The sequence below is a fragment of the Leopardus geoffroyi genome, chromosome A3 (genome assembly GCF_018350155.1).
Source record: "Leopardus geoffroyi isolate Oge1 chromosome A3, O.geoffroyi_Oge1_pat1.0, whole genome shotgun sequence".
Taxonomy (NCBI): domain Eukaryota; kingdom Metazoa; phylum Chordata; class Mammalia; order Carnivora; family Felidae; genus Leopardus; species Leopardus geoffroyi.
In genome coordinates, this window is record NC_059336.1 from 5422436 (window position 1) to 5447460 (window position 25025).

General features: G+C 59.8%; 1 protein-coding gene across 3 annotated transcripts in view; it reads left to right on the plus strand.

Moving 5' to 3' along the window:
• Positions 1-24317, plus strand: part of PMEPA1 (prostate transmembrane protein, androgen induced 1) — a 55213-nt gene extending 30896 nt beyond the window's left edge. For 2 of the 3 annotated variants that reach the window (XM_045444134.1, XM_045444132.1), the window contains exons 2-4: positions 15640-15794; positions 21126-21179; positions 21651-24317. In XM_045444134.1, the coding sequence (XP_045300090.1) occupies positions 15684-15794; positions 21126-21179; positions 21651-22199 (714 nt within the window). In that variant the 5' untranslated portion in view covers positions 15640-15683 and the 3' untranslated portion in view covers positions 22200-24317. The remainder of the gene's footprint in view (positions 1-15639; positions 15795-21125; positions 21180-21650) is intronic. The other variant, XM_045444133.1, reaches the window with a different exon arrangement.
• The last annotated feature ends 708 nt before the right edge of the window (positions 24318-25025 follow it).

The following is a 25025-nucleotide window of genomic DNA, read 5'->3' on the forward strand; positions in this document are numbered from 1 at the left end:
AAGTTGGAGGTTCTTCGCCCCGTACTGGGGGGAAGCCACCAGCAGCCAGTGCTGAGACGTGACTGAAATTCTCCTTTCTCCGTTTCTAAATTTTAAGTGGCGTGTTTAGAATTTAATCTTCAAACCTGGGAGCCAGACCTGCAAGTTGAAAGATGACAGCCGAGAGATGGTTTCATTTGGCTGGCCGCGGCAGCCACATGGCAGATGCCGGGAGCGGGAGACGGGAGGGAGGCTGGGAGAGGGGGAGGCGGCTTCTGTTTCAGCTCTTACCCGCCCCCCCCCACCCCTGCAGTAAAGCACCCTCCTAGTGCCAGCCCCGGGGATCGCTTGGGGCTGCAGGCATTGCCCTCCGCCAGGGCGATGCTAGGGCCCCCCCCCCCCATATTTTTCCTTTTTTTTTTTTTTTAAAAAAAAACTTTTTTGTTTTGATACAATTGTGGGTTTGCAGCATTTGCAGACAGATGATATAGACGGAGCTTGCTTCCCCCAGTGGTGAGGCCTTCGTAGCTAGAATACAAGTATCACCTCCCGCAGACCAACATTTGGTACGAGCCGTCGACCTCACCCAGACACCCCCACTTGATGGGCACTCACTTGGGTGAGCGTGCATTTGTACATGCACACGGGCATGCATACATACGTGTTCGGCTCCGTGGAATTCTGTCGCGTGCCTGTCTAGACACAAAGCGATCCCATCGCGAGGACCCCCTCATGCCACCCGCTTGTGGCCACGCCCACCTCCCACCCACGCCTTCTCTAACCCCCAGCGGCAACCTGTAATCTGTTCATCTCTCTGATTTTGTCAGTTTGGAAATGTTCTATAAATGGGAGCGTTCGAGGGCAGCCTTTTGCGACTGGCTTTTGTCACCCAGGTAATTCTCCGAGGATCCGTCCAGGCTGTTCGTGTGCCCACAGTTTGTGCCTTTTCCTCGTGCGTAGCGTTCTGGAAGGCGCGGTGTGCCACAGTCGGATTAGCGGGTCGCCGGTCGACAAGCGTCTGGGTTCCTTGGGGTTCGGGGCTCTCACAAAGGAAGCTTCTGTGAACATCCATGCGCGGGGGTTCGTGTGAGCACAAGTTTTCCGTTCTCTGGGATCGAAGCCCAGGAGTGCGGCTGGGTCCCGCGGTAGTTGCCTATTTAGTGTTGTGAGAGACCCTTCGTTTTTGGTCAACACCCGTGTCTTCTCCGGCCTCCAGGGAGAGGTGCGAATCCTGGGAGGGTGAACACCTTCCTGCCTCAGATGTTCGTCGTGGGCCGTGGGCCGTGGGCTGTGGGCTGTGCCGGGCAGGGATTAGCCACCAGGGATGCCGTGAGAACAAGATCCGCTAGGACCTTCTGTTGGTGATCCCTTGCTATAGTGACTTGAAATCAGCAACGAACAGGCAAGCGTGTCCCTAAAGGAGGTTAGTCGGTCATGGCAGCCAACACTTACCCACGTGCCACGTGGGTCCTGGGTTCCTTACGATCCTCAGACAGGCCCAGTGAGGTGGGGCTGTCATTCACCCCAGAAGATCAAGAGACAGAGGCACGGAGAGCCGGAATGAGAACAGAGCCAGGAAAAACCCATGGGGGCCCCTGTCAGTACACTGCATTGCCCCTCGTGGCCGACACGGGCCACCAGCAGATCCAGAGGTATTTGGAACGGGGCACCTGGGATGCCTCCTTGATGCGGTAACATGGAAAGCCATGCAAAGATCCCAGGGCAAAACGACGTGTGCAAAGGTCCTGGGGTGGGAACAGGAAAGAGACCAGCATGCTGGAGTGTAGTGAGCAAGGCCTCGTAGGGTTTTAATTGGAGCATGAGTCAGTGATTCAGTTGATGCTTTTAAAAATCGTTCTGGGCGCGCCTGGGTGGCTCAGTCGGTTAAGCGTCCGACTTCAGCTCAGGTCATGATCTCGCGGTCCGTGAGTTTGAATCCCTCGTCGGGCTCTGGGCTGACATCTCGGAGCCTGGAGCCTGCTTCGGATTCTGTGTCTCCCCCTCTTTCTGCCCCTCCCCCGTTCATGCTCTGTCTCTCTCTGCCTCAAAAATAAATAAACGTTAAAAAAAAAATCGCTCTGTCCGCTGGGTGCAGAACAGACCGGGGTAGGGGGCGTCCGTGTGCCACGGGGGAGGCAAGGATAGGGGAGGACACGTAGGTAAACTCTTTGGTCTCGAGGGATGACCCCCTACGTCTTCCCCAGCTCTGCCTTGCGAGGGCGGGACCCAGCCAGCCACCCCCTTGGGTGTCTGCAGCCCGACCTTGGGCTCCATGTAGGTTTCTCTTGCTGTTTCTCATCTCCTTGTCTCCACGCCAGCTGTTATCAGACAAATTCAATTTACGTGCTCAGTATCAGCCGCTCCAGATCATTTAATAAATGAACACCGATGTCTTCTTAGCCCTGATGCCTTGCCTGGTCATGTGAGTTGCCCCCCCTTTTTTTTTCTTTAATGTTTTTTGTTGTTGTTGTTTTGTTTTGTTTTGTTTTGAGAGAGAGAGAGACAGCACAAGTGGGGGAGGAGCTGAGAGAGAGGGGCCCGGGGGAAACACAGAATCCAAAGCAGGCTCCAGGCTCCGAGCTGTCAGCACAGAGCCTGACGCTGGGCTTGAACTCAACCCCGTGAGATCACCACCTGAGCCAAAGTCAGACGCCCAACTGACTGAGCCACCCAGGCGCCCGCCCACTTTTTTTTTTTAATCTAATGATAGCCACCACTTACTATTCCCTTGCTGGGTACCCACTAGTGTTGAGGGAACTTAGTATACCTCCGCTAGCTCGCTTAGTCTCCGCGGTCCTGGAAAGTTGCATATTATGGACCCATCTGTATTTCTGATGGGGAAAATCTAAGGCAGGTGGGCCAGATGACTGCTTGCGGCCACACATACGGGATTTGAATCCAGAGCTGGACCACTCGCCTCCCACGGCTCTGCCGCGTCCCCGTCTCCGTGCAGGAAAGGCGCCTCTGTGGGCCTCTCCTTCCTTCCGAGAACAGTTGGTTAGAACCTGGGTCTTGCCAGCCGTTGGGAGTTTCTGCTTCTGGAAGATGCTGTTTCAAAAGGCAGCGATACTAAGGGCTGGAATAGCCTTGCCTACGGGGTGGGGAGCGGAAGAGGCGGCTGGTGTCTGGGAGGCTCGTAACTGCCCGCTGGGACTTTGTTTTGACTGTCACCTGAAAAGAGGAAGTGCTCGTGCAGAGTCATAGGGAAAGATTTGGCAGATTTAGACCCCAGACAATCTCTCTCTCTCTCTCTCTCTGTCTCTCACACACACACACACACACACACACACACACGCAAACACAGAAAACACCCAGAAACACAGACAAATACTCTGAGACACAAGCACCCAGATGATCGTAGATGGGAGACAGATACGCAGACACCCCCAGACTCCCGGACCCTCAGAAGCGGAGAGGGGCCATTCGCTTTCCCACGGGCTGAGGGCGTGGGTGGGGCTGCTCCAGCCAGGATGCCACTCTCCCCACCTGTGCTCCCCCCTGTCCCGGGCCCTGCCCAGCCTGGGGGTCCATGCGTGGCCCGCCGTCCGTGTGTCCAGCCTTGTTTCCTGGAGCCTCCCCACGAGGCTGTAAGACAGTCTGGCCGCAAGGAATGCTTCGTCGCAAGGGATCCTTCCAACGACCAGCAAGGCGGCACTCGTGTGACCTACTCTGGTCTCTGCCGTCTCGCCGTTCCTTCTCAGAGATGAGCGGAGGCTTGTGGCGAGTTAGCCGTCGGGGCTTTCGGCGTTGGGGGTGGGGGAGGGTTGTCGATGTGGCTCATTTGCTGAGCTTCCTGTCCGCTCTGGCGTGAGAACCGTGGTTCGGACACCAGGCCCCCGTGTCCCAGGCCCTGTGTGACCTGGCCGTGTTTTTCTGTATCTCCCAGCCTCGGATTCCGTGTCCCTAAAATGGGGACGCAGGACCAGGGCCGTCCCGGAGAGCTGCGGGGAAGGTTCAGGGAGACCACAGAGGACGTGCTGGCGTCTGCTCGCGGTTCGAAGGGCCTTAGATTTCCGATCGTCGTTCGCCCCGTCCCACGAACAAACCCGGCCAGGTTTCCGGGAGCACAGATTTGACTCGTTCTGCCACAGAAGGGACAAATCAGGGTAGGGTTTCAGGTGACTCACTGCCCTGGAAAGCCTCAGCTCTGTGGCCGGGCCGGGTTCATAGCAGGTGCACAGGAAGTGGTGGGGTGCATCTGTGTCTCCCAGGGTCGTGCCCTTCACAACCGGTGGCTGAATTCCTTCCACGCAGCTGCTCTCCCTGGGCCAGGTATCATAGTCGGCTGGGAAACACCGCAGCCTGGAGGCTTGAGGAAGAGAAATTTATTTTCTTTCAGTTCTGGAGGCTGGAAGTCCAAGTTCAAGGTGCCAGCTCTCTCTTCCTGGCTGGTAGACGGCCACCTTCCCCGAGCCATCACATGGCCTCCTCGATGTGTGGGTGCAGAGAAAGTGAGCTTTCCTACACCTCTTCTTTTTTTGTGTTTTAATTTTTTTTTTAATGTTTATTTATTGCTGAGACAGGGAGAGACAGAGCATGAGTGGGGGAGGGGCAGAGAGAGAGAGAGAGCGGGGCGGGGGGTGGGGGGACCCAGAATCCGAAGCAAGCTTCATCCAGGCTCCGAGCTGTCAGCACAGAGCCCGACGCGGGGCTCGAACCCACAAACCATGAGATCGTGACCTGAGCCCATTGAGCCGCCCACGTGCCCCCGGTGTCTCTCCTTATACGGACACTGATCCTATAAGCTCGAGGCCCCACCCTTCTGACTTCCTTCAGCCTTCCTTACTTCCTTAGAGATTCCTCTCCAAATACAGCCACACTGGGAGTTAAGGCTTCAGCATGGGCGAAGGGGTGGGGGGCACGGTCATTCAGTCCGGAGCCTGAGGCCTCCCCGCCCCGTCTGATCCAAACAGAGGATTTGGGAAAGCTGCCGACAACTGTGGGCTCTGCTGCCCTGTCCCCTGCAGGGTCTGCTCGGAGCCTGACGGCACAGGAGCCGTGTTTCTGGGGGATTCAGTCCTCAGGTCGGTTCCGCCGGTGAGGTCCCACGTGCCGGTGAGGTCGGAAGGTGGAGGAAAGAGCCCAGAGACGTGTGTGATGCATCTGGGTCGACACCTGGAGCCCCCGCCTGGCTCTTTGGTGCTTGGCTGCTAGTTGTCTTGCTGCCTGAGCACCCGTGGGGGCCCAGACACTAGGAAGAAACCGGGGGGGGGTGGGGAGGCACTCTGTCCCTTGGAGCCGGGAGTCCCACATGACAGTGGCCTGGACTTGACATCATAGTCCATTGCTCCGGGGCAGCCAGGGCTGGGCTTGACCTTGGCCATCAGGCTGTGTCCCTGCCCTGGCCCTGGGTGAGCCCCACAATAGCTGGGCCCCCTTCAGTCCTGCAAGGAGGGGGCCGCCCGGGGCAGCCCTGAGGCCGCGTCGGATGGATCCTCGGAGGCTCTCCAGCACGAAGCCCTCGTCACAGTGACAGAAGAGCGTGGACAAGTGGCTTAATACGGCTCGCATTGTGGCTGCCGTTCCAGAGCGGCGCTTGTGGTCCAAGAGGCTTGGAAAGGGAGCCTGGGCTCACGCCGCCCCCCGCCCCCCCCCCCGGGGGCTGCCGTCCCAGCTCCTGTCGGGAAACACCAGGCTCTTGAAAACCGGTAAATCGGAGAAACATCTGTGGTTTTCGAGGAGCACGGGGGCCTCACGAGTGGCCAGGACAAGCACGAGTGGCCTTGTCGGCCGCACTCGGAAACACACACACAAGAACACACACGTGCCCGAATTGTTTCCGTAAAGGTTTCAAGAATTAAAGTTACCAAGGTTTGCCGTAAAAACGCAGACAGCAGGGGCGCCTGGGTGGCGCAGTCGGTTAAGCGTCCGACTTCAGCCAGGTCACGATCTCGCGGTCCGTGAGTTCGAGCCCCGCGTCGGGCTCCGGGCTGATGGCTCAGAGCCTGGAGCCTGTTTCCGATTCTGTGTCTCCCTCTCTCTCTGCCCCTCCCCCGTTCATGCTCTGTCTCTCTCTGTCCCAAAAATAAATAAACGTTGGAAAAAAAAAAAAAAAAAACGCAGACAGCATAGAAAGACAGAAAGTAAGAGGCATAGGCCCCCTCTTCCACAAGTAGTCGTGCTAACCATGTGATGATTATCCTGTTTTGCCGTGAAGAGGGGTCCATAGTGTCTCTGCTGTTCCAAGTTTTCATTCTTTCTGCTCGAGAATAATTGCTAACATCCGTCCAACATCAGGCCTCGACCAGTAGTTGTCAGCGGGGGCCGATTCTGCCCCCCGAGGGGGCGCTGGGCCATGTCTGGAGACATTTTTAGTTGTCACGACTTAGGGGCAAGGGTGCTCCTGGCATCCAGTGGGTCCAAGCTAGGGAAGCCGCTAGCATGCTGTGATGCCCAGGACGGCCCCCACATTAGAGACCGACCCAGCTCAAAATGTCGGTGATGAAACCCAGGGTAGTTGTAGGTACCTTTTGAACGGCCCCATTGGACAGCATGATGTCATGCTCCAGGCTTTCTTTAGGGGGATTTGGATGGCTTCTGATTGTTTTAAGTTTTTATTTATTTATTTTGAAATCGGGGGGGGGGGGGGGGGGAGGGGGACGAGTGGGGGAGGGGCAGAGAGAGAAGGAAACAGAGGATTCAACTGTGCTGAGAGCAGAGAGCCCGATGCGGGGCTCCAACTCACGAACCGCCAGATCATGACCTGAGCTGAAGCAGGACGCTTAACCGATTGAGCCACCCAGGCACCAAAATGCCCTCCCAGAAGATGATGGCCAATCAGCCCTGCCACCGGCCGACAGGTTCACCCATGCGACCCACTCCCCATTTGTTCCCTGTTCTCCTCAATTAACGAAATGCCTGTGATTTATTTTAAAGAACTTTCCGTGGCACCTCCAACGTGACCATTGGCGGGAACGGTTCTCTTCACCATGAATTTACTCCGTGCTGCCAATAACTCTCCAACGGTGATTGATATTTTGCTGACAGCGGGTGTTTAAAGAAGTTCGATGTCAGTAACAATAGAAAGGAAAAAAAATCTCATTAGTTCTTTCCATTTGGATAATAGCAAGAGAGAGAGAAGGCTCGGCTTTTGTCTTTTGCGAGGGAAGGGGCGTTGGGTCCCCAGGTTGTGCTGTCCCTGGGGCCTCAGCTTGCGGTGCTGGTCCCACTCACGCTTCCAGCCTTGAGCTCACCTACAGGGCAGCTGCAGCCTCTCCAAGGCCACCCCCGAAGGTGACCTCAGGACGCGTGGGTGAAGCCCCAGAAACGAGTGAGCCTCCGCACCCTGCTACCCCCAGGGTGTAAAAAGCATTTTACCCACTAGCCAGAGTGACCCTTCATGCGCTAGGACAGGGCGTCTTAGCAGTTAGAAGGAGACACACGCACAGCATGGAGTGTGTCCAATCCACAAAGGAGGGTGTCGTGTCCTCTCGGCATCCGAACTGCTGTGGAACAAACAGGACAAGAGAGGTGGTCGGGGCACCTGCCTTCCCCTCTGCCTGGAGGCCATTTCTAGCCTTCCCTCATCTGCCTGGCTGACTCTCTCTCTCTCTCTCTCTCTCTCTTTTCTCTCCTCTCTCTCTCCCTTTTGGTCACAGGCACACGCACACCTGCACACGCTTCCCTACTGGGCATCCTCCCCACCCCCCCACCCCCCGCCCCGCAGCTGTTACTCCCTGACTTCTGCCTAGAAGTTTGGTTTTGCAGGTGGCCCTCTGGTCCCTGGTCTGTGCAGACACAGTCACCCACAGACATAGGTGTGCATCCTGAGATTCACTTGAAAAATACACACACACACACACACACACACACGTTTGTTTTCTTCTAAACAAAAACAGACTCGTCCTATCTGGTGGCTTCTCTTTCTGTCTTCAGGGTGTCTTTGGTGCCAGTGCTGTGGCTTCTGGGTTGTGTCGGCCCCTCTGGGGGACGTGTAAGTGGCTCCTGGGGATTTGAGCAAACCAGCAGTGCCCCCTCTGGACCCTCATCTGCGCACGCGAGAAGAAATGTGGCCATTTATTCAGCATGCTTCATGCGTGTGCTGTCAGGGGAAGGTGCTGGTCCAGGTGCGGGGGACGCACAATAAGCAAAAAGTCACCTTTGGTGACACGGGCATTCTAGGAGGGAGAGGCAGGGAATAAATGGTTAGACAGGTCACGTTGGCACTACGGAGTAGTGCTTCAGTGAAGAGGAAAGCCGGCACGGGCATAGGGTCCTCGGGCTTGGGGCAGAGCCCTGTTCCAGGCACGGTGCTCGGGGATGCTTCTTGAGGAAGGGGCATGGCCACAGAGACCGGAAGGAGGGGAGTAAGCACGTGTACTTGGGGGACAATCATTCCAGGCAGAAAGAAGGGCATGTGCAAAGGCCCTGAGGTGGGGCTTGTGCTTGGCCCTTTTACGGAACACGTGGTTAGAGCACTGTGGGCGAGTGGAAGAGAGTCCCAGGAGAAAGAACATGTGGAGAGAAAGGCCCAGAAGTTGATTTGCAAGGTCAAGCGGGCATACTTGCGTGTTCTGAGAGCTTGTTAGTTTCGCTGTCCAGAAGCGCTCCCGATGTGTCCCGTCCGTGAGCTACAGCTGCTGGCCGTGGGGACCCGCTGAGGGAAGCCGTGGCCAGCTGCTGCGGATTCGGACAGCCCCAGCCCAGGTCTGTGTGAGGAGGGCGGGCAGGCGATGTCCAGAGCCTGTAAGCCTTGGTTCCAGGGCTTCCCTCCTGGAAATGTTGGCTCCGAGTTAGCCGGTGCGGCTCGTAGCCACCACCGTGTGAAGAGGGGTGCGGTTACCCCTCTTTTTTTCCCTAGATGCGGACACGGAGTCATCTGCCTGGCCAGGGTCGTGGTAAGCGGCAAAGCTACGATTCGAACCCGGGAGCCTTGGGGCCAGACGCGTCCTTAACCTGTACCCTGGGATCTTACCGTGACCAGCGGTGCGGAGAGCCTCAGTCCCCGCCCCCTCGCCAGCCAGCCTGTGGCTTCTTCCTTGAGGCTCCCCAGACAACGCCAGACGGTATCTCAGGGCTACGTGTTCAGGTAACGGGTGCCAGTCGCCCAGCTGTGTGCTTGGCACTGAGTGAGCGCTTGGTAAGCGGTTCGGTCTGTTTTTAAAAATGAGAATACTGGCCTAGATTTGCTGCCCACCTCTCAAGCCTCAAAAGAAAGACAGATTCATTTCCCCCACCCCCCATAAATGGTCTTGCCCTAAGAAATAAATGTGCCGTTGGGGGGTGTTTGAAATGGCACCAGGAGTGATCAGAAAGTTATTCCTTTGACGTCTGGTTCAATTCTATTTGACATTCTAGGTGGGGAGGGAGCCGGGTTCTTATTCACATGCAGGGAGGGGGTGGGTGGGGGGGAGGGGGGCAGTAATGAAGTGGCTGGAACCCCAGGCAGGCTGGGGCTCCGCGGAATGACAATGAAGCCCGCCCCAGTGGGTCTCATCCAGGCAGGTCTAACAAGATTAGATTTTCATAAATTTCAGACAGGGCCAATTCCTAATTCCTTGGTGTGCGGCCGGGAGGCCAGACAGGGCCGCCTGCACGGGCTGCTTGTTAACCAGGAAGCAAACCAGCTGCCCCCTCCGCTGGGAGCAGACACAAAGGGGGGGGGGTTGGCCGTGGGGGGTCGTCTGGTCTGGAAACCTCCTGTGGGCTGGTGGGAGCCGGGTGGACTCCAGCCCAGGAAAGACAGAATGAGCTCCGGTACCCAACGGCCAACCCCGGTGATTAACCGAACGGGTGGTGACGGTCACCCTCGCTTACCTGCACCGGGGAGGTGCGTCGTCCTACTGAACACGTATATACCCGCGTAGAGCGAATAGCGCGTATTAGCACAGTTCTGCACCGGCCCGCACCCCCATTGACAGCTGGGAACCGGCTGAACGGGGGTTGGAACCCGGGCTCCTGAGCTTGGTTCCGATCGAGGCTCCGTCCCCAAGAACAGGGGGCCGTGAGCTCGGATGCAGAAGAACTCGTTGCATCTTTACCTTCACCCACCCGATCAGGAACACGGGCTCCAAACCACGGAGCCGTCAGCAGCACCTGCCGCGTGGTCACCAGTGGAAACCACGGATTTTGCATCACGTCGAAAACCTGCCAGGTCCTGTTTAATGCGATACTATCCCTGCGTCACAAAAATAAAATAATTCTGGGTGTTCTTTCCATATCACGCATCTGGTTGAGAGTTTGATAACTGCCTTAATATAGTTGGCTTCCTTTTTAAGCCACGGTTTTATTTAATTTTCATTTAAAAGCCGTATTCCGAGAGAGAGAGAGAGAGAGAGAGAGAGAGAGAGAGAGAGTCCTTCCTGGCTTCCCCGGGTTGCCAGGGCCCCACCGCAGGGAAGAGGGGAATCGGGCTTGGCCTGGATTCAGGACTGCTCTCTGGGCCCATGCTGCACCCCCAGGGCTGTTGTGGGAATTCAGAGAGGGAGGTCCTGTCCTGCGTGCTCCACAGCAGAGAGACGGTCGCCGTTCGTATCTCTCCGCAGGGCCCTGAGAGGTGCCCAGAGCTCCCCCGGAGTGCCTGGGATGACCTTCCTGACCGTCCTGTGATTTTCCTCCACCGTGGGCGGGAGGCGGGTGCCACCCACCACGAATACCGGCTGCATGGACCGCACGGCCGGGAGGAAGGAATGGCCCTGGGTCTGTGGGTGGTGTGGTCTTTGGCCAGCCATCCCCTCCGTCAGCCCCCTCTTCCTCGTCCATAGAGCAGGTGCAGGGGGCGGTGGGCATGTTCGTATCTGCTGCACAGAAGGATGGTGAGGATTCAGTAAGGCGATGCTTCTGAGCGTGTGGGCCGTGCCTGGCATTTTGGGGGGCCCTGGGCACACGCCACCTCTCTCTACTGTCGGGCCAGCTGGGAAAGGACCAGAGATGGGCGTGCACACATCTCAAAGTGACTGTGTCAGTCTCTGGAGGAGAAGACCAAAGGGAGGGTCAGGCCGCTCCGATGAGGCAGACGAGCCTGTTAATTTGAAATTATTCACCAGGAAAGAAGACGCTAAATTAAATTAGAGTGACCTTACTTTGCATGCCGAAGATGGGCTTGGCCACCCCCGGGAGCCTACGGCATCCATCACCCACCCCAAGGGGGAAATTAGGGAGAGAAATGGCACAGCCGCTCCCCCGCCCTCCCCACGGTGAGCGGACCTGATGCCCGGAACAAGATGAGGGAAACGTGTTTCTCTCCCGAAGGCTCCTGTTGGAGCTGTGCCCTCGGCGCAGAAGCGGGACGAGTGTCTGTCTGTCCCTCATGGCCTTGCATCCAGCTGCCAGCCGGGGTGAGCAATTTGGATCGACTTTGCTCCAAACCGCCAACCCTGGGGCACCCCCCAGCCAGGCGCACCTCGGCGTTTCTAGGGCATCAGCCTGAATGAGGGTGTCAGGAATTGGGACGTGGGGGACGGCGGAGTCCGCTGAGCTCTTACATTTCTTGCGTCATCTCCCCCATGCTGGGTCGTAACGGGGACTCCACAGAGGCCTGCGTGGCCGGGGTCCCACAGCGTGTAGCTGGCAGATACAGGGAGGCAGGAGCAGGTGCTCCGGGCGTGGGGAGGGGAAACTAAGGAGTACTTCGGGAAAGCTCCAGGAACTTCTTAGAACAGGACTCTCAGGGAGGCTCTGGGTTGCAGACCCAGCCCTGCTCTTTCTGAAGGAGGCACCTTCACCCTGGGCCTCAGCGTCCCCATCTGCAAAGTGCCGGTGGCGATGGCTCCCGCCTCACAGACTTAGGGGAGGTGGGCTCCTTGTGGATGTTGCGGCTGTTGGGGTCATGATAACGGCTGCAGTGACCATGGTGACCCGGGGCTATCGACCGACCCGCCCACTCCTCCCGCTCCGGTCCGTCCGCCCTTGTCCGTGAGCAGCCTCTGGCTGTGGGTCCTGTGGTCACGGGAGACTTGAAAGCCAGGGAAGGGGGTGGGCAGGGGTAGGACCCGCGCCTGCGTGCCCCACGCTGGGCACTTGGCCTGCGGCCCCGCTGAAGGGGAGGGCTGTCAGATCGAGGAAACGAGGCAGCATCGCTGTGGCCCCGTCCCCGCCATCCGCGGCAGGTCGGTGACTTGGGCTTCTCTCGGGGCTGGAAATCCCCAGCTTGCCCGCCCTGCAGGCTTCGGTCTGCCCGGTGCTTTCAAGCCTCTTGAATGTGCTGCCAGCCGAAGGCCGGGCAGCTTCACAGATGCTTTCTGGGTTCTGGGGAGAGCAGAGGTGTGACCGCACTGGGCCGGCCTGCCCCGGGCACCGGCCTCTGGGGCGGCTGGGGTTCCAAGGAGTAGTGCCCTGCTAGGGGGAGCGGGCCCACGCTCCAGTCACCAGGCCTGCCTGCGCGCGGGAGAGGGAAGTCGGGGTGCCGGAGCCCAGGCCACCCCCCCTGAGCCCCGGGGCCCGGCAGGTGATGTCACCCAGAGCGGTGCTTGGGGCCAAGCAGAGGGCGCAGCTGTTCCTTTGCCGGGAGGGGGGAGGGGGAGGCTGTTGATGCACGTGGTCTCCAGTTTGCTGCCTCTCCAGCAAGTGCTGTCCTGGTGCGTTTCCTGGAGAAGCGGGCTCTGTCCCCTGAAGGCGGTGCCTCCTGGAAGGAGGCCCCGAGTGGAAGCGTGTGGACTGCCAAGGCCGGAGCACTCAGCCCGGCGGTTGGTGCTCTGCCTTAGGGGTTGGTGCGAACCAGCTGCCGGCCGGGTCTTCTTCTGGACCCCTGTGTGCCCCCGCCCGCTCGTGCCGCCGGGCCTGGGCCTGGCCTGGAATATCCAGCGCGGCCCTGCTTAACCCTCTCTTTGCCGGCTTGTGGGCATACCTTGTTTCGCTCTACCGAGGCGGTGGGGAGCCCCCCATTAATCCTGAGGGAGCGGCTCCCCGAGTGCTGAGCACGTTGTCCGTGCACAGTGCTGCCCCCAGGTGCCCTTAGCCTACTTTTACGTCGGGGGGCTGGGATGGACTCCCAGGTGAGGTCCAGGGTCACACTGGGGCCTAGGGACCCTGACGGACCTGTAACAGAGCTTAGGAACCCTTAAGAGTCTCCTCTTCTGAGCCTAGACCCGGGCCTTTGGCTTCCAGAATGTAATCAGTCACGGCTTCTCTTTTTTCTGAGAGTTTTTCCCTCTCCTCGCCCGTGTGGATTTCCTGGGTCCCGGTCGTACTGGGGTCGCGGCCCAGGGAGACGGCAAAGGCCTAGGGTGCTCACGTGCTCATTTCTGGGGCTGATTGTCTCACTCTGGACCCCAGCCTCCAGAACTCTGTTCTCCTGCCCTTTTGGCCCGGCCTGGCGGGGTCAGGAGAGCTGTGGAGGGCTCGTTCACGCCCACAGGCCTGCCAGCTCTTCATGCACTGTCCCCTGGCCACCCTGCCTCAGAAGCTGTCTCACCTTAACGTTCTGGGGCCTGGAAAACGCCAGGAGGAGGGCCAGGGCCTGGGACAAAGGCAGACCGGAGGCACGCGTCCCTTCCTTCGGGCCAGCGTGGGCAGGGCCCCTGGAGACGGCAGGGGGAGGGGGCAGAGGGGAACCCACCGCCGTGGTCCCAGCGAGGGTGAAGAGTGCACCGGGCTGGGGGAGGGGAATTGTAGGCCCCTCTGAGGAAGGAGGGCGTGGGGGTTGCACAAAGCAAGCCTGTATGTTCCCTGAATGGGCGGCTTTATCCTGGGCCCTCATAGACAGGACCCTGCCCTTAGGGAGTCAGAACAGGCTGCCGAGGCCTGACCAGCCTGTCTGGGGAGGCAGGAGGTGTGGCCACGGTTACTGGATCCCAGCAGGAAAGTGAGGGTGACCCTCCGCCGGTTCCAGGCTTGCCTAATCTGCCGGGCAGGGCCCCAGCCTTCTGGGCACTCGGGACAGTCTCCCTGAAGTCCCTGGCCAGCTCGTCCTCCCTCCTGGGCCCTCCAGGGCACGATGGGATGCAGCCCCGCCTGGGAACCAGAGCCACGGCCCAAGTGTGGACCCGTCCTTCCTTGTCGAGGGGCATCCCCATGCAATGTAGGGGGCCCCCACCCAATTGTGACAGCCACTGATGTGCCCAGAAATTGTCACATGTCCCCTGGTGGGCAGGCTCCCTCAACTTAACAGCAGCAGGCATTGTAGGTGCAGCTGGGCACCCCTGTAAGGCAGCATGAGAAGGGGGGTGTCCTGGAGAGCCTGCGTGGGAGGAAGGGGGTGGCCAGGGCTTTGGAGAGGATGTTGGGGGCTGGGGTTCTGTGTGGAGAAGCGCCCAGTGTTCTGCAAACGGTAACGTTCCCACCCAGGACGCATCGCTTTCCTGCTGGAAGCCGCAGGGAAACTGAGGCAGGAAGGAGTGGCCTCTGCAGGGCTGGAGTCTGGGTGGGCCCAGAGCCCTTGACCCGGCGCACCTCCTGCTGCCTGTTGCTTCCCGCTTCCCACCTGCCACCCGCCCCCACGCTCCAGCGTCAGTTTGTCTCGGAGGTGGGAGAGCTGAGTCAGTGGCCCCGAGCTTGAACCTGTGCCCTGGGGAGCCCTCAGCGAATCGCTTGTTAGCGCCGGGCGTCGGGGTGCTCTGCCCCCGCCGTGGGCGGCCTTGGGCTGGAGGAGGCCGGCCCAGCTGGGCCCCCGAGCTGTCCCTCACCTGCCGTGTCACCACCCGGGTCCCCGGCTCGACTGGCGCTGGCGTCCCGCCCGTTGCTGGGGGCTCTGCTTGCACTCTGCACGGCCAGCTGCCGAGCCGCCTCGACTCGGACCCGCTTGAGTCAGCAGAAACCGCCCCGGCTCTGGCAGGATCAAAATAACCTCCTTCCTTTTCCAGTACTTGAGGGTTTTTCCGCCTTCGAGGGGAAAAACAAAACAACACCGAAAGAAAAGAGAGAGAGAGAGAAAAGGAACGAGAACTGCAGTGTCTGCAGCCACACTGAATGTGCTTTTTCTGAGGCCTCTTTCCCGAAAGCTGGGGGGGCCGGGGGGTCGGGTCTTCTCACACGTTCCTGTCCCGTCCAGGGTGGAGTGTGCTTGTGATAGATGTGCCTGTGTGTGTGCACGTGTGTATGTGTGCATGTGAGTGTGCAGTGGGGAGGGTGTGTGTGTGAGTGTTGCAGGGAGGTGAGTGAATGCTCAGAAGGGCTGGGTCCCGAGCCCCAGGCTAGCATCGGGGTCCCCTCGGAAGGGTTGGGCCGGCATAGGGGTCCCCTCGGAAGGGCTGGACCCCCAGCCCCGGGCCTGCATTGGGGTCCCCTTGGAAGGGTTGGGCCCCGAGCCCCAGGCTGGCATAGGGGTCCCCTCGGAAGGGTTGGGCCGGCATAAGGGTCCCCCCAGAAGGGGATCCAGCCCCGGGCCGGCGTCGGGGTCCCCTCGGAAGGGCTGGACCCCCAGCCCCGGGCCTGCATCGGAGTCCCCTCGGAAGGGTTGGGCCGGCATAAGGGTCCCCCCAGAAGGGGATCCAGCCCCGGGCCGGCATCGGGGTCCCCTCGGAATGGCTGGACCCCCAGCCCCGGGCCTGCATCAGGGTCCCCTTGGAAGGGTTGGGCCCCGAGCCCCAGGCTGGCATAGGGGTCCCCTCAGAAGGGTTGGGCCGGCATAAGGGTCCCCCCAGAAGGGGATCCAGCCCCGGGCCGGCGTCGGGGTCCCCTCGGAAGGGCTGGGCCCCCAGCCCCGGGCCGGCGTCGGGTCCCCTCGGAAGGGCTGGGCCGGCGTCGGGGTCCCCGTGGGCTCACGTGTCTCCCTTGGTCCTGCAGCAGAACTGGAGTTCGTTGAGATCACCATCATCGTGGTGGTGGTGATGGTGATGGTGGTGGTGATCACGTGCCTGCTGAGCCACTACAAGCTGTCTGCGCGCTCCTTCATCGGCCGGCACGGCCAGGGCAGGAGGAGAGAAGACGCCCTCTCCTCGGTAAGTGTCTGGCGTCCCGCCTCGCGGTGCGCTCACGGGAACGGGCGGGAGGCAGTCGGCGGCCACAGGGGACACGGCTGGCCAGGCGATGGAGGAGGGTGTTCGGGTTACAGGCCGAGGCCGGAAGGGACGGGCTGGTGGGGAAGGTGCCCGCGGTCCTGCCGCCTTAATCCAGACGGAAGGGAGGCGGCCCTTCCCTCTCTTCTATACCCTGCAGGCGTCTGGGCCGGGGGTTCGGTGTCTTGGGGACAACAGGTCACCCTGGAAAGGGCCTTCCCAGCTTCACTGGTCCTGGCCGTGCGCTCTCGGACCAGTCCCGATTGCTGAAATGGGGCTGCCGTTTACCGTGAGCGAGGCTCACGCTGCTCCGCAGAGGGGTCGGGGCTCAACGCCGAATCACGGCTGGGGCGCTGCTGGCCAGGACAGCCCAGACACTCCCGTCCACTCCATCACCCACCCACCCATTCATGCATTCACTGCACAGACGCCTATGGAGCAGAGGGCCTAGAACCTCCCAGACACTGGCGGGGGAGGGAATGGCTGTGGACAAGCCCCCTGTGGTTGCTGCCTGGTGGCTGGATCCACACAGGGACACCTAAATCAGATGATACTGAGGGGCGCTCAGAAGGAAGCCAGGGTGACTGTCCCCGAGGATCCCAGCGTGGTGTGTTTGGCCAGGAGAGTCAGGACGAGCCTCTTGGGCCGAGCTCTGAAGGAGGAGAGTGATGATGGTCCTGGAAGGGGTCCCGGCCATTCACAGAATACGGCGTTTTGACGTGACGTTAGGATTACGAGCGTCACGGGGCATTCTGGAAGCCCCACCAGTATCCCTTCGACTCCACAACGTCGGGGGCCCCTGTGGGCCCGGAACCTGGCCCTTCTGTGGCTCTGAGCATCCAGGGCCGCCTGGCCCCCTGCACCCGCGGGGCTCAACTGTGCCCTGCCCGCTGGCCACTCTTCAGCAGGCGGGCCGCAGGGGCTGCCGGGTTCATCCCCAAGTATGTCTGTCCCCGTGCATGCGATGTGTGATTTCACAACCTGGGCAGGAGCGGGCGGCCAGGCCTGATGGACAGGCTGGGATTTGCAGAGAGAAGGTGGCACGTGGGTGGCCCGGGGCTATGCGCCCGAGCACGTCTCTGAGCCTGTGAGGACAGCCATGGAACAACCCGGCCTCCCGGTTCTGGCGGTTGGCGGTGGGGCTGAGCCAGGGGTGGCTGGCAGGCCTGTCCCCGGCAGGGTCAGGCATCTCCTCCTGCATCCGGCTGCCGCCGCAGCACGTCCACAGGTAGCCAGGGCAAGGAGATCCACCCCCTTGGTCCCTCTGACGGGAACACTGCGCGCCCCAGACCTGAGGCTCGGCGTATCGGGGGGGGGGGGGGGGGGAGGGGGCACCCGGGCTGCTGCTCTGAAGGAATCCTCTGCGGCTAAGGCCCGGGCTCACCTGTGTCTGTTTGCTGTGACTGTTGCCCGAGTGACGGCGTTGCCAGCTGCACTGTGGCGAGCACGCACCTGCCTCCCCTGTGCCCGGTGCTTTCCCGCCCGCGGCAGCCTGGAAACCCCACTCCGTGGGGGGGGACCTGGGGCCCACAGAGGTGGGAGCATTTGCCTGAAGCCTCTAAGCCTGTAAGTGGCAGTTTGAAGAGCCCAGGCCCGTTTACGAGAAGGCGCTAGCTTTGGGGGGGGGGGTTGCCCAGGGTGGGCCACCTGGGCCCCTCTGAGCCTCAGTCTCCCTCAGACGGGTGGAGCTAGCCTTTCTGCAGCCTGCCCCGTAGGTACAGTCACGGGGAGGATGACGTTTGCCCAGAGAGCTGGGGAAATGACACAGGTTCCGGTGGGAGGGATCCCTGCTGCCATCGGGGGTGGGGAGACCGCCCTGTGGGTAGCACCTGGGACTTTGTGCCCAGACAGAGGTGAAGATTCGGGCCCTGGTTCCTGGACACCCGAAGCCAAAGGAGAGTCGCCACCCCCATCTACCCAGCCACCTGTATGGACCCCTGGGGCTGCCTGGCAGGGTAAACACAGAGCTTCGTTGGGCCTGAACTGAGTGTGGCAGCTCCCTTGGGGACCCCCCGCCAGACAGGGCGAGTCAGAGGAGTCTCAGGGCCCCGTGACCTCCCACAGAGGCCCAAACCTGGCCACTGTCAGCCTGGGGCTGGCCCTGCCCCTAGCGTGGCTGTCCTGCCTCGGGTCCTTTTCAGGGTGAGCCCGTTTCATTCGCTTGAATGAGGCCCACATTTAGGTAAGCCTGTGGCCCCAGAATGTCACTTCCTTGTCTGGTGCTGCTCCCAGGCAAGCCAGGGTCTAGCGCATAATGGTAACAACAGTGACGATCCAGCCACCACGGTGACACCGACTGTGGGTCTGAAGGGTCTTGCGCTGGGGTTGGCAGGTGAGGGGAATGTTACCTGTGAAGGCAGGTACCGTCCCACCCGGGCGCATTTGAGCAGGTGGACAGGTGCAGCCAGGCCCCACCCAGGAAGCGTCCTGTTGTCATTTCTGAGCTGCTCCCGGGTCTCTGAACTTTGCTTTCAGACACCACTTTGGACAAACATTCCCCGCTTTGAATTCCTCTCCTTGGCGGCCTTCATTGTTCCCGCAAAGTTTATGTAACTTGAGCAGCGATGGTCACTTCACCCACAGCCCCCACCCCCGGAAGACGGTTTATGCCCGAGGCCTGCTCAGCGTGGGGCAGGGATGCATTCAGACTAGGGCTCAGCCAGGGCTTTGGATGGGGCAACCCTTTGTTCTCTTTGTCCCCAGATCAGCCCTGGCGTGGGTCTCCTGCCTCCCACATGGCTTCTGTGGGCACAAGGCTTCTGATCGGGGCCAGTGCAGCCAGCTGGACATTCGATCACTATACAAATGGGCCAGGCTGCTAGAGGGGCTGAGTTGCTATGGGAGCCAGGGAGGCAGTGGAGGGGGGGGGGAGGGGGGTGGGGGGTGGTTCCTGGGAGGCTCCCTGGAGGAGGAAATGACTTCTAGGTGCACAGGCTGGAGGCAGTCAGGTGATGAGGCTGGCGGGTGACTTGGGAGTCTGTGGTGGGGCTCCTGGGGCAGCGACAGGTGTTGTCTTAAGCTTCCTGGGTGGTGCCACCGTGCAGCCGGGTAGATACTCCCTGTGCTAGGGCTGGGAGTCGGGGGAGTGGTGGGCAGAGGTCCTGGGCGGCCACGTCATGCAGAGCCTGGGACAGAGGGACTCGTAGGAGGGTTTTAGGCAGGAGTTTATCTGGGTCACATTTCATCCTTGGCTGCGTGCATCACGCCCCGGGACTCCTGACCCTACTGAGGAGCAGGTACATGTCCCCATCTGCTTCCTGGCACATATGGACTGTGCCATTGGCCCGACGGGGGGCTGCGGAGCCTGCCAGGACCAGCCTGAGCCCGGGTGGCTCTGGAGGCAGGCAGGTCAGGGTTTGGATCTTAGCACTGCCTTTCACCAGCTAGGCCTACTCAGCCCGGCTAGCCGACCTCAGCCTGCCTTGTAGGTTTGTCGGGAGAAATGAGATAGTGCTTTATTTATTTATTTTTGAGAGACCGCGGGGGGGGGGGGGGGGGGGGCGGGGGTTGCGGGCAGAGAGATAGGGAGACAGAATCCCAAGCAGGCTCCGCACTGACAGTTTGATGCGGGGCTCGAACTCACGAACTGTGAGGTCAGGACCGGAGCCAAAATTGAGTCGGATGCTTAACTGACCGAGCCGCCCAGGTGCCCAGGAGAGTGCTTAGTGCAGTTTCTGCCACCAAGGCAGTGACTGATACGTTACTGATATCAGTAACAAAACGGCCTTCGGTGACCACATGAAGGGGCAAGGTCGTATGTCTGCTTGCATCCTAACACCTGGAACACACTAGAGAGAGACTCCAACGAGTCTGTGTGCGGGCTGAGTGCTTTCCTGGTGGGACGGTTTTGAGAGCCATAGAGCCCCCTAGTGGCCGTGTCGGTAACTGCAAGCCTCGGCCTACCCGCCCCCTCCAATTCCTGCTCCAGCCCCGGCCGGTGGGTGAGAATGTCTTAGGTGGGACCCCTCGGGAAAACGTGCCCCCAAGGAAACTTCTGGGGTGATAATGTTATTTCGATGGTAGTGATGGCTCTCTGGTATATACACACGCCAAAACTTAACCAAATTGTATACCCTGGATATGCGCAGTTAATATTATCTATCAGTTACGCCCACAGAAAGCTGAAAATTCTAACAAGACATCCCTCCCCCTGCCCCCAGGCTCAGGGCTGTCTAGCATCATGTGACCAGCATTGGCTGGGTTTGCCTCCTGGTACGGGGTCCCCCTTCCCTGACCCTTGGGTCTCTTCCCCCAGACCTGAAACCGCACGTGGCCAGCTGTCCCCCACTCCCATGCAGCCTGTCCACGGGTGGGGGGGGGGCACGGGCCCGTGTGCAGAGGCTGCGGGCTTCGTGAGGTGGCACTTACCCCTTTGGCAAGAGGCGGTGCCTCGTTCCACCGTTGCTGACCAACCGGATCACGATTTGGTGACAGAGCAGCTCCGTGAGTGCAAGCGAGGGAGGGGCAGAGAGAGAGGGAGACGCGGAGTCGGAAGCAGGCCCCGGGCTCTGAGCTCTTGAGACAGTGGTGTTCGAGAAAGTCTGCAGACCTGACCACGCAGTGGGGCCGCCAGTGCCAAGGCCCGTGGGTGCATGCGCTTTGCACTAGATGGTGGGTGGGCGTGGCCCCCAGTACTTCCATATACTCACTCAGGGCCACAGGCACTCCAAGCATATTCCACCCGTGGAAAGTTCCAGAAGTTAAGTAACTTGCCGAGGTCACCCTGCAAGCAAGTGGTGGTCGAGGCCAGGAGGGCCGGATGAGGCCCGCTTCCTTACCAGCCATTTCACAAGAGAACTTGGGTTCGTGCTAAGGTGCCTGGGAAAAGCTGCTGGAGAGTTCTGAGAAGGAGGGGCCCACCAATTAGATGTAGGTTTTGGAAAGTGTGAGCGTGGAGGGTGAATTTTCGGGGGAGAGCCGGGACAAGGCGGGTGGCCGCGAGGCTTGCAGTTACCCACGTGGCCACGAGGGGGCTCTACGGCTCTCAAAACTGTCCCACTCGGAAAGCCATCAGCCCGCGCAGACTCATTGGAGTCTCTAGTATGTTCCAGGTGTTAGGGTGCAAGCGGACATGCGACCTCGCCGCTTCACGTGGTCACCGAAGGCCGTTTGGTTACTGCCAGAACCGCCCAGGGCCCAGGGTGCGGATGGGGAGCCGTGGCCGGGTGCTGCATCTGATGGCACATGCAAGATCGCAGGGTCAAAGCCAGTCGGCCCCTTTGCTCTCTCCCCTCTGTTCATCCTGCTGACCCCGCCCCTCTCCTCCCCGCACAGGAAGGATGCCTCTGGCCCTCGGAGAGCACCGTGTCGGGCAACGGAATCCCAGAGGTGAGACCCTGTGCTGCCGCCCGCCCCCTCCCTGCCTGTCCCCCAAGGCTGCTGCTGCTGTTGTGGACGCCTGAAGGCCATCCTCCCAGCAGGTCCCCCTTTCCAAGCCAGGGGCGCCTCCCTTGGCCCGAACCGCATGGCTGCTGGCCCACACCTCTGCCCTTTTCCAAAGAGTCGTCGTCCGCGGCTGCTGGGATCACCCAAGCCGGGACGTAACGCTCTACCCGCAGGGAGTGGCCCACAGCATCTGCAACACGCGCGGACAAAAGTTGCCCCGATTTCAGCCCTGGGATGATGCTCCCAGCCCGGGGGGGGGGGGCCCCGGCGTCAGCGCGCGGCCGGACTCCGCGCGCTAGGCGCCGCCACCTGCCGTCCTGTCCCCCGGAGAGCAGGGCCCCGCGCCTCGGGTCCTGCTTCGGGGGCGCGGAGGGACCCTCACTCTACTCCGCCCCCCCCCCCTCCTCCCTCCAGCCGCAGGTCTATGCTCCTCCGAGGCCCACCGACCGCCTGGCCGTGCCCCCCTTCACCCAGCGGGACCGCTGCCTCCGCTTCCAGCCCACCTACCCATACCTGCAGCACGAGATCGACCTGCCGCCCACCATCTCGCTGTCGGACGGGGAGGAGCCCCCGCCCTACCAGGGCCCCTGCACCCTCCAGCTGCGAGACCCCGAGCAGCAGCTGGAGCTGAACCGGGAGTCCGTGCGCGCGCCCCCGAACAGAACCATCTTCGACAGCGACCTGATGGACAGTGCCATGTTGGGCGGCCCCTGCCCCCCCAGCAGTAACTCGGGCATCAGCGCCACGTGCTACGGGGGCGGCGGGCGCATGGAGGGGCCGCCCCCCACCTACAGCGAGGTCATCGGGCACTACCCCGGGTCCCCCTCGTTCCAGCACCAGCAGAGCAGCGGGCCGCCCTCCTTGCTGGAGGGGACCCGGCTCCCCCACGCACACCTCGCCCCCCTGGAGAGCTCACCCGCCTGGAGCAAAGAGAAAGATAAACAGAAAGGACACCCTCTCTAGGAATCCCGGGGCCGGGGCCGGGCAGCAGTGAGTATAGGAAAAAAACAAAAAAACAGAAAGGCAAAACACTCCGCACTTCCGAAACCAGAAGACAGAGGAGGACCGGGCGGCACCCAGAAAACGTGGCGCGTATCCATCCTTTCCCCCTCTCTCTGTGTATAAATATTTACATGTTCTGTCTGGTCTGAATGCACAAGCTAAGAAAGCTTGCAAAAACAAAACAAAACAAAAAAACAACCACGTTTCTTTGTCGAGCTGTGTCTTGAAGGCAAAAGAGAAAAAAGAAAAAAAAAAAAAACCTACCCTAGTCTTTTCTGTTCCTAGTTGAGCTGCGTGTGTGAATGCTTATTTCCTTTCGTTTGTTTATGATGATTTCACTTAACTTTAAAGACCTATTTGCACAAAACCTTTGTTTAAAGATCTGCAATATTATATATATAAATATATATAAAATAAGAGAAGTATTGTGAGGGCAGGAGTATTTTTGTATTAGAAGAGGCCTATTAAAAAAAAAAAAAAGTTGTTTTCTGAACTAGAAGAGAAAAAAAAGGCAATTTTTGAGTGCCAGGTCAGAAAGCGTGTATTACCTTGTAAAGAAGAAGAAGAAGAAAAAAAAAAAAAACTACAAAGCAGGGGTTTAGAGTTATTTATATAAATGTTGAGCTTTTGCACTATTTTTTAATATAACTATGTCAGTGCTTGTTTGATGGAAACTTCTATCGTGTCTGTCGAGACTTTTAAGGGAGAAGCGGCGGAATTTGGCAGCGGCCGTCTGGCAGAGGGCGGGCTCTGCACGGAGTTGGGGGAGGCTTCCGGAGGGGGCGCTCTTCCTGCGTAAGTGGAAGCTTCTGTCTAGCGATCGGTTGTTACCGCCTCATACATTCCCCACCGGAGGAGACGCATTTCCCCCTCTGGGCCGGCACAGCCTTTGGATGGCAGACGAGATGGGGAAATCGGTCACCCAGTGCCAGGGTGGTGGCTTTGCCTTGCCCCAGATGAAAATAAACTGATCCTGAAGGATCTTAGTTTTTCCTCCTGTTTTTTGAGCATGAGCCCCCTCCCCCTCCCCCCAGGAAGGGGCTGAGGCGCCCCCTTTGCCGCCGCTGCCGCTGCCGCTCCCGGAGCACGTTGCCGGGACCCGCCGGAGAGGTTGGGGTGGCTGCTTTCTGTGCGGACGATCCGGCGGGTCCAGGACTTCTCAATTGAGGTTGGTGGAGGCCACCGGCAGATTGCAAAGGCCCCCGAGGAATTCGACCTCATCCCTGGCTTTCTCTTTACGTAGCAATTCTCACCGAACAGGCCAACAAACAGGACACCAGAGAGAAAAAGTGACACGCGCAGGTGTCTCCCAGGACACGACAAAGGGTTAAAGCGAAGAAAAACCGCACCAACAACGGGGAAACCGGCGTAAACCTGTGCTTTATGTTTTCAAATCAGAATTGAATTCTTTACCTCCTCTCCCACACGTCCATTCCTCTCCCCGTGGAAACAGTCGTGTTTGGCGTGTTCGTGTGTCTGTGTTTTCCCAGCATCTGTATCAGATACGAGTCTCGTTTGCCAGGATTTTGCCGAGTGGATTTCGGGTTGGCAGGATCCCTTGGTGGCGCTGTGCAGGCGAGGGCGCGCGAGTGGGCACACGTGTGTGACAGTGGCAGGCTGGCCAGCGGTGGGGGGGGGGGCGCCCCTTGGGATCTACTGGTTCACATTCCAGGGGTGACCCCCCCCCCCCCTCGTCCCTTCCTCCCCGAGCTGTCTTTTCCTTCTGGAAGAATGCTAACTGTCAGACTAACGCGAGAGAAGGCATATGGGCAATAACTTGTTTCTAAGCAACTTTTTTATTACTTAAACACCTGAGAACAGTTTTGAAGTTCTGACCATTTGAACTCTATTTATATACACATTTTAAGAGCGTGGTGACCAACAGATAAACGCGGACTCTGGGCGTTCGCTGCTGACCAGCCTGGCAGAAGGTTCTTGTACTTTGACAATAAAAAGCTGCCTCTCCGTGGGGTCCTCGGCCTAAACTTCGCTCCTCTCTCAGAGAGGATGCTTTTTGCAAGTCGTGCTGAGAACTCGGTGTAATTTGTCCTAAAAGGTACAGGGACACGTTTATAGATTTAAAAAAAAACAACAAAACAAAACAAAAATTTTTTAAGCTGTATCTTTCCTTTCCGTGAAGAGTCAGTCTCCCTAGTGCCTTACTGAGGAAGCAGTGTCCTCTCGTCACCAGTTGGGGGGCATCCCTGGGCAGTGTCTCCGTCACCCCCCCCCCTCCCGGGGACTGGCCTTTCCACTCGAGGGCTGCGGCTGCTTCTCGAACACCCCCATAGCCCTCTCGGTGCCCGGTCCCGCCCGCCCTCCACCGTGGAGGCGCCTGGCCCAGCCAGGCGACCCCCTCCTGCCCCTCCTTCTTGTCACCTACTGGGTCCAGTCCTGTGCCAACTCCCGGGCGGGTTGTGAGCCCGGACGCCGACCTCGTCTGCCTGGGCAACGTCGGGCCCAGGCGTGGCCCTGGTCTCGGCGTGGATCCTGTTGCCTGGCGGTGTGGTCTGTGTGGGAGGAAGCAGGAGGGTGGGCTCCTGACCTCAGCGGGCTTGAGGGCAGAGCGCGTCTCCGCGATCACATCCCGGGACCGCTGGGCCGCAGGGCCCCGGGGTTTCGTGCCCAGCACAGGCCCCTTGCAGAGGCTCCCGGCAGAGAGGCCGGGCGAAGTCGGGGCGCATCCCGAGAAAACCGGGGGGGGGGGGGTGTTTCTGGAAACTGTTAGCACTAAGCTCTTGGTCTCTGGGGGTGCACTCGTTCCCTCCAGATGCTGGCCGCCATGCC